Source organism: Spodoptera frugiperda, chromosome 11, assembly GCF_023101765.2.
Source record: "Spodoptera frugiperda isolate SF20-4 chromosome 11, AGI-APGP_CSIRO_Sfru_2.0, whole genome shotgun sequence".
Taxonomy (NCBI): Eukaryota; Metazoa; Arthropoda; class Insecta; order Lepidoptera; family Noctuidae; genus Spodoptera; species Spodoptera frugiperda.
The window spans coordinates 3,528,321-3,542,970 of record NC_064222.1 but is presented as its reverse complement, the minus strand read 5'-3'; the positions used below and the strand labels follow the sequence as shown (position 1 = coordinate 3,542,970).

The 14,650-nt window shown below is 36.2% G+C and overlaps 2 protein-coding genes across 5 annotated transcripts in view; one reads left to right on the top strand and one right to left on the bottom strand.

The window, feature by feature from the left end:
- LOC118274642 (protein orai-2-like) overlaps positions 1-9,702 on the top strand; it is a 56,849-nt gene extending 47,147 nt beyond the window's left edge. For 2 of the 4 annotated variants that reach the window (XM_050696847.1, XM_050696848.1), the window contains 6 exons: positions 4,055-4,158; positions 6,216-6,414; positions 6,734-6,878; positions 7,022-7,288; positions 7,530-7,631; positions 8,273-9,702. In XM_050696847.1, coding sequence (XP_050552804.1) covers positions 4,055-4,158; positions 6,216-6,414; positions 6,734-6,878; positions 7,022-7,288; positions 7,530-7,631; positions 8,273-8,418 — 963 coding nt within the window. In that variant the 3' untranslated portion in view covers positions 8,419-9,702. Of the gene's footprint in view, positions 1-4,054; positions 4,294-6,215; positions 6,415-6,733; positions 6,879-7,021; positions 7,289-7,529; positions 7,632-8,272 lie in introns of all 4 variants that reach the window. The other 2 variants (XM_035592278.2, XM_050696846.1) reach the window with 1 other exon arrangement.
- A 1,967-nt stretch (positions 9,703-11,669) lies between these two features.
- LOC118275084 (uncharacterized) lies at positions 11,670-14,619 on the bottom strand. The gene is made up of 3 exons (XM_035592941.2): positions 14,208-14,619; positions 13,591-13,812; positions 11,670-12,277 (listed from the first exon to the last, which is right to left on the bottom strand). The coding sequence occupies exons 1-3, from the start codon at positions 14,498-14,500 to the stop codon at positions 12,121-12,123; spliced, it is 672 nt and encodes a 223-aa protein (XP_035448834.1). The 5' UTR covers positions 14,501-14,619; the 3' UTR covers positions 11,670-12,120.
- Positions 14,620-14,650: the final 31 nt, after the last annotated feature.

Below are 14,650 nucleotides of genomic sequence, written 5' to 3'. Positions count from 1 at the left end.
CGATTTAACCTTTTTTTTCTGCGAATGTAATATAATACTACCTAGGTATCTAAGGAAACAACAATGGTAAAAACACTGAAAATGAATTTATGATGACCCACATTAAAAATAAATCTATGTCTGGTTCTAATAAACAAAATACATGCATGTTTACTTTATTCATCAACATTTATTTACATAATAAAACGTGATCTATCACATGTTTAACACACATAAATGAGGCGAGTAACAAGTTTGCTTACTGACCGCAACCGCAACGCCACGAGGGCCTCTAGTAGCTTTCAAATAGAGCTTCGCAAAAAATACAATGAGCGTAGCGTAGCTAGGAAAAACCATGACGAGTGCGATCCACGATTAATGTTCGCGCATTTAGACTGGGTACTAACAATAAAGTACTTTGGTAGGGATTTACTTTTCTATAGGTTTTTTTTTTGGAGACATAGTTAAGCTTTACTGTTTCCAATTGATGAAAATCCCCGAAAAATCATTTACTCATTACGCCTTATTTAATTACGTGGTGCCTACTGGTAATCGCTAAGTTTTGTCAACTGTTTGTTTTTTTTTCATTTGTAAAATCATTGACTGTTTCGTCGGTCGAGTGATTGTAAATACGAATATCGAGTACCTTAGATACCTATGTCGCACCACTTCTGCCTAGCTGTAGGGACCTAGGGGTTTCGACTTAGAATCCTTGAACGGGCAAAGATTTAAATCTTTGAATATTTTTGTAACAATATGTTTTTCGATTATAGGATTCGTTCCTACTCGATGGCGGTGTCTGCCCGGTGGTTTATTTAAGACTATTTCAAATCAAATCACAAGTGTTTAATCATTCAACACTACAATATTTTTTCCTAACAACTGTATGACTAACACTACACTACATACTTAAAATAATTTGCAAAAAGAACAATGATTTACATAGAAGTGATGAGTAAATTCAACACAAACACAATCTTGCGCAGTTTGGTCTCGTCACTGAAATAATTACTACACAGATTCAGCGCCATTATGCGACCGGCGCAGGCGCAGCCGTAGCACATGTTAATTGCTGACTTCTGTGACACGACACACATGTTTTCGATTGTAGCTTCATCACAATCACAAGCATTATGTCTGTCATAGGTATAATATTTGACATGCATATATAATATACATATACAATGTACAAATACCTAGATTATTTTAGTTAAAATTATTTCTTTTGGTCTAGACTAGTGGTTCCTGCAGTTTTGGTGGTGAACAAAATGTCACTGGACTCTTTAGCTTGCGTACTAAATCAGACAAAGTGAATTTTTAATTTAAGAGATGCTCAGGATTTACAGAATGTTATGAACCTTACCATACTCGCAGATGGCATTTTTTAAGTTGGAAAAATCATCCAATGACTTCTCTCGCCTTGGGCTAGGCGAGAGGGAGTATCAGACTCTTACTGACTAAAAACCACCCCGTTCCTACCCCTGCTTTTCGATTCGGAGCCCCGGTAAACCCGCTAGGTAGTCCGCAGCTCCGGATCAAGCATCAGCCCTACTGTGCCCTATCTGTGGTGGTCTGGTTCACCACGTCATCGCCACGGGTCTGGTTCTGGTCGGGCGGCAAGCTACCCTTGCTCGCCGTCCGCAGACCCGCAATTAGTTACGGTGGCATAGATATACATTTTGGCAACTGCATAATTCTATATGTTTTATTATGTTATTGTTGTTCATATATTAAACGGGATATAACATAACTGACGAAAAACGTTTACTACATTCTCTTCTAATCTCTGCCTATCCATTTCAAGATTAACCTTGTCTAGTTAATCTGTTCATAACAAACGATTGTCGAACCTATTGTTTTCCTGCCATATAAATATAAGTATCTAATACTTAATGGTCATAAACAGTCATAAATGTGGCACTGACAAAGGGTTTCGCGTCCAATGTTAGGAGCTCGAGCTAGGTACTTAGGTAGGCAATAAAGTAATAACCTAGATCATATTATGCAGAAACATGTAACGCTGAAGTATCATTGGATTTACATCAATAATACTATATCATGATAGTTTTGTAATACTTACTTAGTTCTATCTGCTTTTTTTCATCTCGTTTGTTAGCGTAGACCTCCGAAATGGCTAAACGGATTTTCATAGATGTCATTGTCAAGTCACACATTTCGCACAAAATTACTTACGACGAGGAGTTCCAATGCTCTTGAATTTCCCAATTAGGTACTTAACCTTACTTATTGATAATAAAAAATGTGTATTTTTAGTAAGTATTATAAGTATTTTGATGTGATGCACATTCCTTTCTTTGCCTAATGCACAAACGCAACCATCTGTTATTTACTACATATTCTTTTAATTCGTAGGTCCGTACATGTGCACGCGCACAATAATTGTCCCCTTTTGTACGCCGGTACAGTAATGTGCAACATTCGTGCGGCTCCGTTATCTGATGAAGAAATAATAATTAGCATTTAATTTCATACATTATGGCGGAATGTATGAATCATCAATGTATGTCAGTCGTGAGCTAAAATTATTTATGTTGGGGACCTATTTACCTGTATTATGTATGTATAAGAATGTTGACTGATAAGAATCAGTTTTAACCTCAATTTCTGACGATTCATTTGGTCTAGCTAGTTACTAGACCAAATCTAGCTATAACCATATAAAGCTAGAGAGACGTTTAAATGTATAATTTCCTCAAGAAAAAATCTCGCGTAAACAGTATCAGTAGGTCTGCTAGGCTATTCTGAATTGTCAATTCGAAACATTTGAAGTGAGCTCGATCACATTCTCGCCTGTCATTGGTAGAAATTAGGAATAGGTGGCCAACGAGCAAACAAGTCACCTGATGGTAAGCGATCAGCGCCGCCCATGCACAATTTGTTACCTATTTAGGTAGTGTGTTAAACTTAGGTACCTACGTAGGCTTAGGTATCTGTCTAGATATCTAATATTTATTTGTACAATTAACGAAGATAAAAATGTAGCTCAAGTATTTTATTTGAGCACCTAATTTAAGGCATTGTTTTTAAAATTTCGACAATAATATTTACAGTTTTGTATGATGTTATGCACGCACTAGGCATTAAGTGTAAGCCTGATTATTTACATTGACGTACTTATTTAGGAACTATAAACATCGCTACCTACACTATTACGCTTTTTTTTAATGGGGGAGTCATCCAATGACTTCTCTCGCCTTGGGCGAAGCGAGAGGGAGTGTCAAACTCTTACTGACTAAAAACCACCCTGTTCGTACTCCTGCTTTTCGAGCCGGAGCCCCGGTAAACCCGCTAGGTAGTCCGCAGCTCCGGACACATTTACTCTACAATAACTAGTGTGGGCTTGCCGATGTCCATGACAAACATAGGCTTTTATACTATTAGCTGAACTGTCGGCCTGTTGGTCTCCTTTTCCCATGAAAAAGCTCATGAACTTCCGCGTCAAAACAATACACATCTCCCTCGTACTGTAATTTACATCAAAATACCTACAATGTAGGCATTACAGACTAGGGTCTATTGACGTATGTACATCCAAAGTCAATGTCATCCGATAATCGTTGGCTAAGCTGCTGCAATCAGTGAAATTACAGTTTTCTAGCCAGTTCCCACAGTACGATGCCACGGCTCGTTAGCGACACGTTCACAAACGTTTAACATCGGTTTAAGTCATCACATCACTGCGCAAATGAACTTTATGAACACTTATCATTCAATTTTATCTTTTTGGCGGATTGTTGCAAATTATTTGGATTATATTTTTTAAGTTGTGGGTGAATAACCGAGATTTCATAGTCATGACTTCTGTTAGGGTTAGGAAATAGAAATAGAGCACATTTACTGCTTTGTTTCTTTCTACAAATGGGAATACCATATGTATGGTAGTTTAGTGTTTTGTTGGGCCAAGCCAGGTCTTAACAAAACGAAATGTATCTAAACCAATACTGAGATTTCTTTACATTTTACTTTAACATTTTATCTCATCTTGAGATAAAATTGACTAAAGTGAAGTCAATTTAGTTTATACTTATAATAAAATTGAAATCATTAATTCCAGGTATCGGAGGCTAGCTTCGTAACGAGCGTGGAGGAAGCGAGCCGCGTGGACCAATGCACGCAGACGCCACCGTGCGGCAAGGCGCGCCCACGCACTCTGCAAAGGTACCACACATGCGACCACATCTTCGAGCGATCACACAGAACATACCGGCTCAAGCACGAAACCCGGCCCAAGAGCCTAGGTCTCACTGAATCTTACCCCTTCATAGCGAAGCCGCCGAGTTACGATTACCCAAAGTAAGACTCACACAGTATAAGCTTATGTGACTAACTCTTTAGAAGAATCTTGTGCTAGTATTCTAGTATTCGCTTCATGTGATGTTTGTTAACAGTTTGTGGTTTCTATGTCGTATTTTGTCAAGTGGGTCCTTTCCTCTAGATTCGGGAGCTGCTTCGTCGATCCTGTTACTTTTGGACGAAGCTCCCAGCTAAAGTTTGATAAACATTGTTTCCTATCCTTATCTAGTTTGTCTTTTGTGAAGTTTTGATTTGTTGTTTAGTATAGCGAATATTTTTTTATATGTTCTTATGAATCAGCTACCTATTCAACTCGGCCTTTAAAAGCATTTGCCAAATGATCAAATGAAGAATCAAGCAAAAAAATAATGCAAAAAAAGTCGCTTATGTTTACGAAAAATGTAATTTGAAACATTATTACAGCAAAATTACTTGTTGTGACGTCATTATGGTAATCTTTGCGAAGTTATCGCGATAAACACAAGACCCACAAAAACAGTGTTAAGTGTTAAAATATGAGTAAATCTTAGTAAGTAAATATAAGCAACTACGCCAAAACATTTCATCTAAGAAAAGAGATATTAAAGTATTGTGTGCACACCTACATATTGTTTGGCATAATTAGAGGAAATAAAAAGAGTTAGTACAAAAAACTTTAAGTAGGCAAACAGATTTATCGAAAACCTTGAGCCTTCTATATACCTATACTACTGAACACAGACTTCACAGTTACCTACATACCAATTAGGTACAGACATAGGCACCTACGTAGGTACTTATCTAGACACACGGCAGTGTCCGCCAAGTTCGAGCAGATAAAGCGACACACCGGCCGTGGGTTATATTACACGAACCATTTCGGGCCAAGTTCGACCCACCTATAACTCAAAATCTATTTTATCTACGCATATGAAATTTCTAGTATCTGTCGAGATCACCTACTTATCTAGGCAAAATTTCATTAATGTACCTATTGTAGGTCTTGAGATATTGACGTCAGAAAATCGCTATTTTTGCTATACACTCACTGACTGACTCACTCATCAAAAATCTAGACCACTTCCAATGGTCGTATTGACTTGAAATTTGGCATGGAGGTAGGTCTTTAGGTCTAGGTAAAGGAAAAAATCTGAATCCAAGTGTGAGTCGGTTTTAAAAATAATGAAGGTGTAAATTCATACCCCTAAGGAACTAAAACAAAAAAATTATTATATCTTCCAATGTCGTACCGACCTAAAATTCGTTACAGCAAGGTTTACTATTTAGTCAAAGTTATAAGAAAAAAAGAAAATAAACCTTACAAAAATAAATGAAACACACCCAAAACATAAATGTGAAAGTGTTAAGTTCGATAATATTGGAATGCTTCGCCTATAAAAGTAGTAAGATCTAAATAAGGTTCCATACACAGACCTCATTAAAAATGATATAACTTGGCAAGTTTTAATAGAAAATTATATACTTGACTCAGGAAATAACAAAGTGTGTGAAAACTTGCCAACTTGTTATATCAGATTTATCGAGGTCTGTGTATGGAACCTTATTTAATCTCACTTCTTTTATAGGCGAAGCATTCCAATATTATCAACTTGGCAACCTATCACATTTATGTTTTGGGTGGGATAGTTTACTTACATCACACAGACTGAAACCAATTTGTGTTACTATTAATCAAGTATTTTCTTCTCAATTTTCATGTAACTAAAATGCTTCTTTGTGTCTAACTAATGTTGTTTTATGGTTTCCCTATATTCATAATATATTATGATAGGAAAACCGTATCAGTTTATCCCAAAAATAAGTATACCAACCTATCCACTCCTTACAATACCAACACTTAACAGCGACTCTTAACAGTACCGACTAATCAGACAGAACCCCTTAAATTCTAAGCCCCCAAATTATTAATTTTTAATCTGCAGGTTTAAGGTAAGCGTGACGGACAGCCCTACGATATCTGTGACGCCGCCGCATAGCTTAGAATACGTGTGCACTAAGGGCGGGACGAGTCCGAACGGCAGTGTCACCCCTAACGGCATGGTGTCCAACAAGTCCGCCGCCACGGTGCTGCTGAGCCCCGGGTACTTGCAAGGCCACTGTCAATGTAACCAGTCTATTAAAGTGAGTACAATGACATAAAAAAGAATAAGATTTCTTCCCCGAAACCGAACGATGTACTGATGAGCGATGAAGCAACTTTACACGACACACCGCTCTAGTTTCGGTTACTCTAAACGTAAAGCAAATTCGTACTAAGGGTACAGATCAGTATTTTTAAACTGAGACAAAGGGGTATTTGACTTTCCGAATCGGGTGAGGTATCACTGCCTTAACTGTTAATTACATGCAACGTTTTTCAAGTTACGTGTTACCTACCTACGTTAATAAGAGTGATTACCGTCAAAATGCTAATACATAATTTCTCTCCTCAAACTTCCAGAGTGTAAGTGAAGTGGCTCTCACGATGCCGGTGTCTCCAGGCTGGAACGAGGAGCAGCCGGGCTCCGAAGGTCTTTCGTGGCGAAGGTTGCACATGTCCCGTGCCAAATTGAAAGCCACTGCTACCACCTCTGAACTGCTGTCAGGTAAATATTCCATTAAAAGCCGTCTTTTTACCCAAAAGCGTTCCTAACATACCTTAAACCTTATTCGGTCTCACTGAACCAAGATTCTATCAATTTTAGGACGAATAGTGAAAAAGACTTACAAATAACTTTCTGTCTTCCAGGTTTTGCGATGGTAGCCATGGTGGAACTTCAGATAAACGAACCAACGAACGTTCCAGAATGGTTGTTCGTAATGTTCGCAGTCTGCACGACTGTGCTTGTGGCTGTGCACATATTCGCTCTCATGATATCTACGTACCTGCTGCCCAATATTGATGCGGTCAGCAAGATGGAGACGCCCAGAGCGCCGGCCAGCGCCCTCCGAGACTCGCCGCATGAAAGAATGAGGGGCTTCATCGAGCTAGCCTGGGCTTTTAGTACTGTTTTAGGTAAGATTTCTTAAGCTTCTTTAATTCTGTCACATAGTGTCCTGGCTCTTGACTTCCTAAAAGTTACTAATCGAATGAATCTCAATCCTCCAATGGAACGGAGAGTAGATGGTTTTAAAATTCAATCAGAAAAATAATTGAAGGCGCATAATTATTAAAACTTCTTTCGGCGATATCCATTTCTCCTGTCTTCATGAACCTCTTTTGTGTAATTAGCTCATTGTTTCTCTTTCATTTCCAGGTCTCTTCCTGTTCCTGGTGGAGATAGCGATCCTTTGCTGGGTGAAGTTCTGGGACTACTCGTTCGCGGCCGCCACAGCAGCCACGGTCATCGTTATACCAGGTACAGTGATACCACTAGTTGTTCTGTGAGTGCCTTCTTCTCTTCAATTCTGTCCGTGTCTCTAATCCGGTAATTGTGGAAAACAAGTATTTTATATAAGTACTGGACTTATTTTATTTGCTTTTTCATATTCTTTAAAAAAGATTCTTAGATTTCTTGACTTAAGAATATTTTTTGTGTTATGTTCTTTATGCTTTTATGAGTTAAAGGGGTCAAAATATCTACCTACCTACTTAAATTGCAGTCGCTTTACTATTCATTCAGTATCTGTATATAAACTGTGTTTGCATTTATCGAGGTTTAGGTACTAAAAGGGCTTACCGGTTCGTTACCTTTGACTAACAACACTTTCTACCTATTTACTTAACTGTACTAACACAAACCTTGAATGAATAACTAGGTAATTGGGTCTACGGGTACTTACCTACAAACTTTCCTTTGGTAACCAAATAACCACCTGGTTCTTTTTGCAGATTTCTAATATCCTAATATTACTTTAATGAACTTCGTACTTACCTTTTCAACTTCCTGTATGTATTGTGTATCTAATTTCTTGAACTTTTTCTTTCTTGTCTTAGTTTTCATATTAATATCGTGCTCATAATTTGGGTTTTAGCTAATACTTTTTTTATCTTTTACAGTATTAATCGTCTTCGTGGCGTTCGCAATTCACTTCTATCATTCTTTGGTGGTGCAAAAATGTGAGACGTCGGGCCAAGACATCGAACAGCTAGAGAGTATGAAGAGAGACCTCGACACAGCTACGGTCAAAGTTAACATGTTTTGAAAACACGAAACAATCGTTGTAAAACAGCGGGAAATGTGACATTTTAATAATTACAGAGACAATTGTTGATTGAGGACTATGTGAGGTGATATTTTGGCCTACTTGGCGAATCCAGAGGACTTAATTTTATCATCCCGCGTTTTTATAGGTCGGCCATGTTTTGACGGGTTCCGACAATGGCGGCCATATTTGCCATAGACACCTAAAGTCTCATTGTCTTTTGTATATAATAATTGTTTCCTGTGATATATTTATGTCCTTGTGAATTTATGATTTTATATTATGCTGACGCGCCGGACGGAGATATCGATTAGAAACAACGACTCATTATATTTATAATCGAATTAAAATCCGATACATATTTTTAAGACTTGTTAAATACGAAATCGAAATTATTTATGTAGGTCAATAGGTGAATCTGTTATTTATTTGATTGATATTAACTGAAATCGATTTGTCATAAGTTTACACAGTTTTCTGCATGTGTGATTATTATTAGCACTTTAAGCAATGTGTATTGTGACGTAAGGTACCACCCACATAAATTACCAATCTTATAAGTGCTAATTGTTGATCAACTGCTATGTGCCACGAACATAGTACGTGGTATATACCATTTTAAACGTGCAATCTTCCTTAAAAAGACATATTATTATCATAGTACTGTAAAATCTCAAAAACAAAGATATTAATTTACATACAAACACAATACAAGTCTGTATCGAGACAGACATAGTAATTATAGTGTTTAAATCTGTAAATATGACTAATGAATAGGAAAAGTTAAACTTAGTATTTCTAAAGAATCTATTCGGGAGTATTTAAAATATCAAAAGTACAATGATATTGTTATAATTTTAACCTTATCTTAAAGGTATAAGGTTCTTAAAATTATGTACTTTTGTTTTATTTTATAGATTTTATTACTGTGGTGCTGATTGTAACTGATATTCAGATTTATTTCTCAAATAAGATTTTATGATGAATTTCACTAGATAATATGATGATGGAATATATTAAAAAGGTGTTTATAGTTTCACCAAAGAGTCTTCCAGAATTTTCTATGTGATGTACAATTAGAAAGACTGCAAGGAGAGTAAACTAGAGGAGATAAAAGATTTGCTATCGAAGTATGAGATCATGCTGTTCATGTAACGTATGGGCAGGATTATTGTGTAATATTGAGCTGTTGAACCAGTATTCAGGAGACGCGATGTGAATTTGTTAATTTTAGTATTTTTAAGAGATGAATAAATAAATAAATAAATGAATTAAATAACATTACATTGTTTTTGTTTTATTTTGGCCCGTTAAACACTTTGAAAGAGTTTGTGAAGGTTAAGATGAAGTGAAAATTGAGGTAACTCGACTAGTTTCAAGTCACGACAGGAGCCCGTAACCAAGAGCTGTTTGCGCGACAGCTGAGATATCGAGTTGGTTCAAACACTCACGTAGGTTGTACAACATGCATTAATTTGTCTCATAATAGCTAATCTAAGCATCGGAGCTAGATACAAGATATAAATAAAGACCAATAAATAAAAAACCGTATACATTAGGTCCTTACATTTATTTCTACAGACAAACAGTACAAAATTGACCAACTTTACACGATTCGAGCATAACTAACAAACACAAGCTTCCAGTAAAATCGTGTTAAATATCAATACCTTTCTCGTAAATTGGAATATGAATTAAGGCCACCACAAAGGGAGACGACTTATCTACGGATATTAAGAATTAATACGAAACAGTAGCGTAGCATACCTTGGGACACCCTTTTATTATTTTATTTTAAAGGGGAAGGGGAAATCATCCAATGACTGTTCCCGCCCTGCCTCTCAAGCCTCAAAGAGGGGACTTACCGATGCTATAACAGCGAGCCCATGTTTGGGGGGACCCTTATGATGACATTAATTGTCCTAAAGTTGCGGACAATTATTGAAAGCATGCTTTATCATAGCAATGGATCGGGATGAAAGTTGGAACAGGGATAGACTATGGTCTGGAATAACACAGAAACTACTTTGTATCGTTCTTCGACTTCTCTCGCCTTGAGCGAGGCGAGTGAGTGTCAGACTCTTACTGACTTTAAACCACCCCGTTCCTACTCCTGCTTTTCGAACCGGAGCCCCGGTAAACCCGCTAGGTAGTCCGCAGCTCCGGATCAGGCATCAGTTCTACTGGGCCCCATCTGTGGTGATCTGATGGCTCTTTGAGGAGCGCGCGGAACGCGACGCGCCGCGCGCACGGGTCTGGTTCTGTTCGGACGGCGAGCTAGCCTTGCCCGCACGAAATGGTACAAGTTGCCTTATAAACTTCATTAATAGAACTTAAAATACACGAGATAAGTCGTCCTTCACGTTAGTTAAGGTTTTAGTAGGACATAACAACCACATTTCCAAAAAGTATTGATATCTAACCATCCTACTATCCTATCATACAAAATATTATACCTAATAACATATCCCAAAAACAAGTGCGATTTTTTACATAGTGCATTAAGAATAAACAAAAATAAATTTTGAATCTTAATTAAACATAATTTTTGCAACTAGATGAACTAGTAAGTATTAGGTATTTTTATAGCACGTCTCTCGCAAATATAGGATTAGTAAAAGCAGACAATAAATTAATTTTAACGTCCCTAATCTAAAATGTTTTTGAGGCAATTACGATGTATAAAAGAAGAATATTTATTCGGTCTTTACTTGCCTTCCACCAGAGATGTGCTATGTAGGTATGCTACGAAGATGTAAAAGCTAAGCTGTGAAACTATATGACCGTTTTCACTGATATTAATCTATATTAATGTAGGTACCAATGAATATGATTGGTGGAAGCCAAACGCATCCACAGCAACGTAGTATAGCACATTTTTGGTGGAAAACCACCCTTAACATGACATCTTTCTATTTGCGAAACATTTCTTATTATTTTTACACATTTTACAATTTTATTATAATATTTTTAAAAAGGTTTCACTATTTGCGAGAGACCATCCTGATTATTTAACAAACATAGTTAGGTCGCATTTACAAAGCCAAACATTTTACATGCTGAATCACAATCTCAATATGTATTTAAGTCAAATACGTAACATAGTTTAAGTAGTAACAAAAGTAAAAAAAATGACGAAAAAGAGACGTCCAATATTCTTCTCTCTGTCATACAAACGTTAGATTGGATCTCTTTTTATAATAGTTAATGTTATTAATGATAATCTAGTTATAAAAAAAAACTGGTATATGTTTTTATTTGTGCACAATTCCACTACATAAACTGAACATCTATGAATTCGAATTACATAAGACATAATGTGACACTTATTAAAAAAATTAATTCAGATTACGGATAATTATTAATTAAAACAGCTCACTGAATCATCAGAAAAACATTCAAAACTAGGCCCTATGCACATTTACTGTAACACAACAAGATATATTATACCAGAAAAAGAATCACAATTTAAAAGTGTGTTGACAAAGTTCAAATTTCTACGACAAGCATTATATCAAACTTTCTGTACACTAACAAAGAAATATAAACTATATCACCACACTATTAAGTCACAATTCAATTTGTCACATGTACACAGGACCATCACTGCACCAAATAATCTTTAAAACTGACTGACATACTTACATATAATGTTAATATAGGTACAAAGTTCAAGTCTTAAGAGTAACTTTAGTTACAATATCACATCTCTACGTCATCCGATTGGTGGTTTGGTGTTACGAGGAGTCCGTTCCTCTTCTGCGGATGTTTCTCATCCTCTTTCTTCTCTTCTTGGATGTTGGCTAGGATACTCTCTCTGGGCTTCCATACTACTAGAGACATGTGTGGTTTCTCCAATCTGTAAAGAAGTTACGTAAGTATTTAGTCAAGGTTGTTGACAGTGAAAGTTGAAGTTTGAGTGGGACAAGCTAATAATGAATAATTTAATAGAATATATGGCTATGGTGGAGCGAAAGAAGTATGTAAGTTTCGTAGCAATGGGTTCCATTGACTCTGGCTACCCCCATGGGAGACAGGTGTAAGGATATGTATGAATGGCTATCTTCATTCTAGATTCTTACTCAATTGTAGTAAGGGTAGTATTGTGTTTAATACACATGAATGCTTTTAGATTGTTATAAGTTGTTTTTGCATGTGGTACCATTATTCAAGGGGAAAACTATTGATGATATTTTAAGACCAAAAATAAGAAGACTTGAATCATAATTTCGAATAAACAAAAGGAAACTAGAGTAAAAATAATTACAAAAATAGGTTGTTGACTGTATAAAGCTGGAATGCTTCCAAATGTAAGAATAGTTTCTAAATGTCTGCCTTATGGTTTTAATATAACATATAAAGAAAGAAATCATAATAATATTATTATTTATACTGTATGAATAAACTGGGACTTTGATTTGAAATAAGACAAAGTACATTTCAAAATATTGTGTCGTACAAAGTCCACTATTTGCATCTTAAAAATATGCAGTATGACAAAGGTACAATGACCTCCAGGATTGCAACATAATGGAATACATTGTCACACAAAAGTAGACCTTAATTCAAAGAGTCAAGGTGAGTAGAAATCAAAGATTTTATAATGTTCAATAGTTACTATAAAGGTGAGTTTTAAATGTTTCTACTTTGTAGAATATTTATTTAATCTTTAATGTACACAATACAATGGTATAGTGGTACATAAGGCGGACTTAATGCCATATGGCCTTCTACCATTGGGGTTTACAGAGAAAATCTGAATATTTACTGTTTTTCAATACAAACTATAGTCTACTTCTATTTAATTGCATAATGGTTCTAAAATGACTGATATTAGTCTCAGATAGTACAAAAACATCCACTTCTATTAGTTATTATGTTATCAGTTCTATTTTAATGCAATGGCACATTGTCAAACACACTTCAAAACTAGTGGAAAACAAAGTAATGCTTTGTCCAATCTCGGTTAGTGTATGAATGAAAATTAAGTGTTTGATAGGCAGCTGTGCCCTATAATACTATTACTCAAAGTCAAAGTCAAATTAATTTATTTCAAATGAACTAAAAATTGCTAACATGCATGGCATGTTCTTGTGATGTAGTCATTGACTCGTACAACCATTAAGTAATCCAAAAGCGTAACTACTGACATTAGTATAAAAAAATCCTCACCTATCAATAAGAGCAGCTGGTAATAAAGGTTCTTCCTGTAACTTCTTGAGTTCTTCAGACAGGACTATTGTGTGACCTTTGAGTTTCTCACTGACGGGCTCCATGCCAACATCCATGACATCCTGTGATGTAGAGAGGGCATGCGTTGTGTACTCTGATGATATGTGAAGACTGTTCAGATGGGCGGCCATTTTCTCTTCAGTTATCAACTGTTTTGCTGGTCTGTAAAGACAGTGGCATAGATTATTAGGATTATTATAGTCAAAACTGCAAATTGCTTCTGTATGTGTAAATGTGTTATGAAATTATATGTGTTATGCCAGAACATAGATAAATGTGAGTGGTTGTCTCATAAACACAGCCAAGGGATGAAGGATAGATACTATCTGATTGAGTTTGTTTATTTATTGCAATGAAAATAACATACTTAGTACCTATCCATACTTTATATGGAGGAAATGTTACACTTGTAACTAATACATAGGAAGTCATTATTTTTTGTTGACTAAGCGTTTATGTCAGACAAATGTACCTACATTCACATAATTTTTATGATAGTTCCAAATTCTGATAAGTGAATATATTGAAATATGTTTTTGATCTAATGAGAAACTTACATGACTGGTTCCACGTCCAGGCTTTTTCTCTTGCAATGGATCACAGGACTAATTTTTGGCTCCATGAGTTGTGGTTGACCAGTAAACTGGACCAGCTGAGGAGGTGATGGCATACCCCAAGGCAGACCTTGGACGTTCCATGGCGTTCCTGTGGGCGCAGGCATATTATGGGGCTCTGCTAACGCCCGATTGTAGCCAGGTATTGACGAAGCCAGGGCCTGATGCGCATACATTTGTTTTGCCAGTTCATCCGACTGATTATAAGAAAAACCAGGATATCCATATATATCCATTGTCACTAGATTGATGAAACTGCAATCTTAGAGAAAATAATGCAAATTCGTACAAGAAAAAGTTTATCCTTTTTTTTAACAACACTCACAACAACAAACTATTCACAATTGACAGCTGACTTTTTAAATCATAAAGTAGAATGTTCTTGA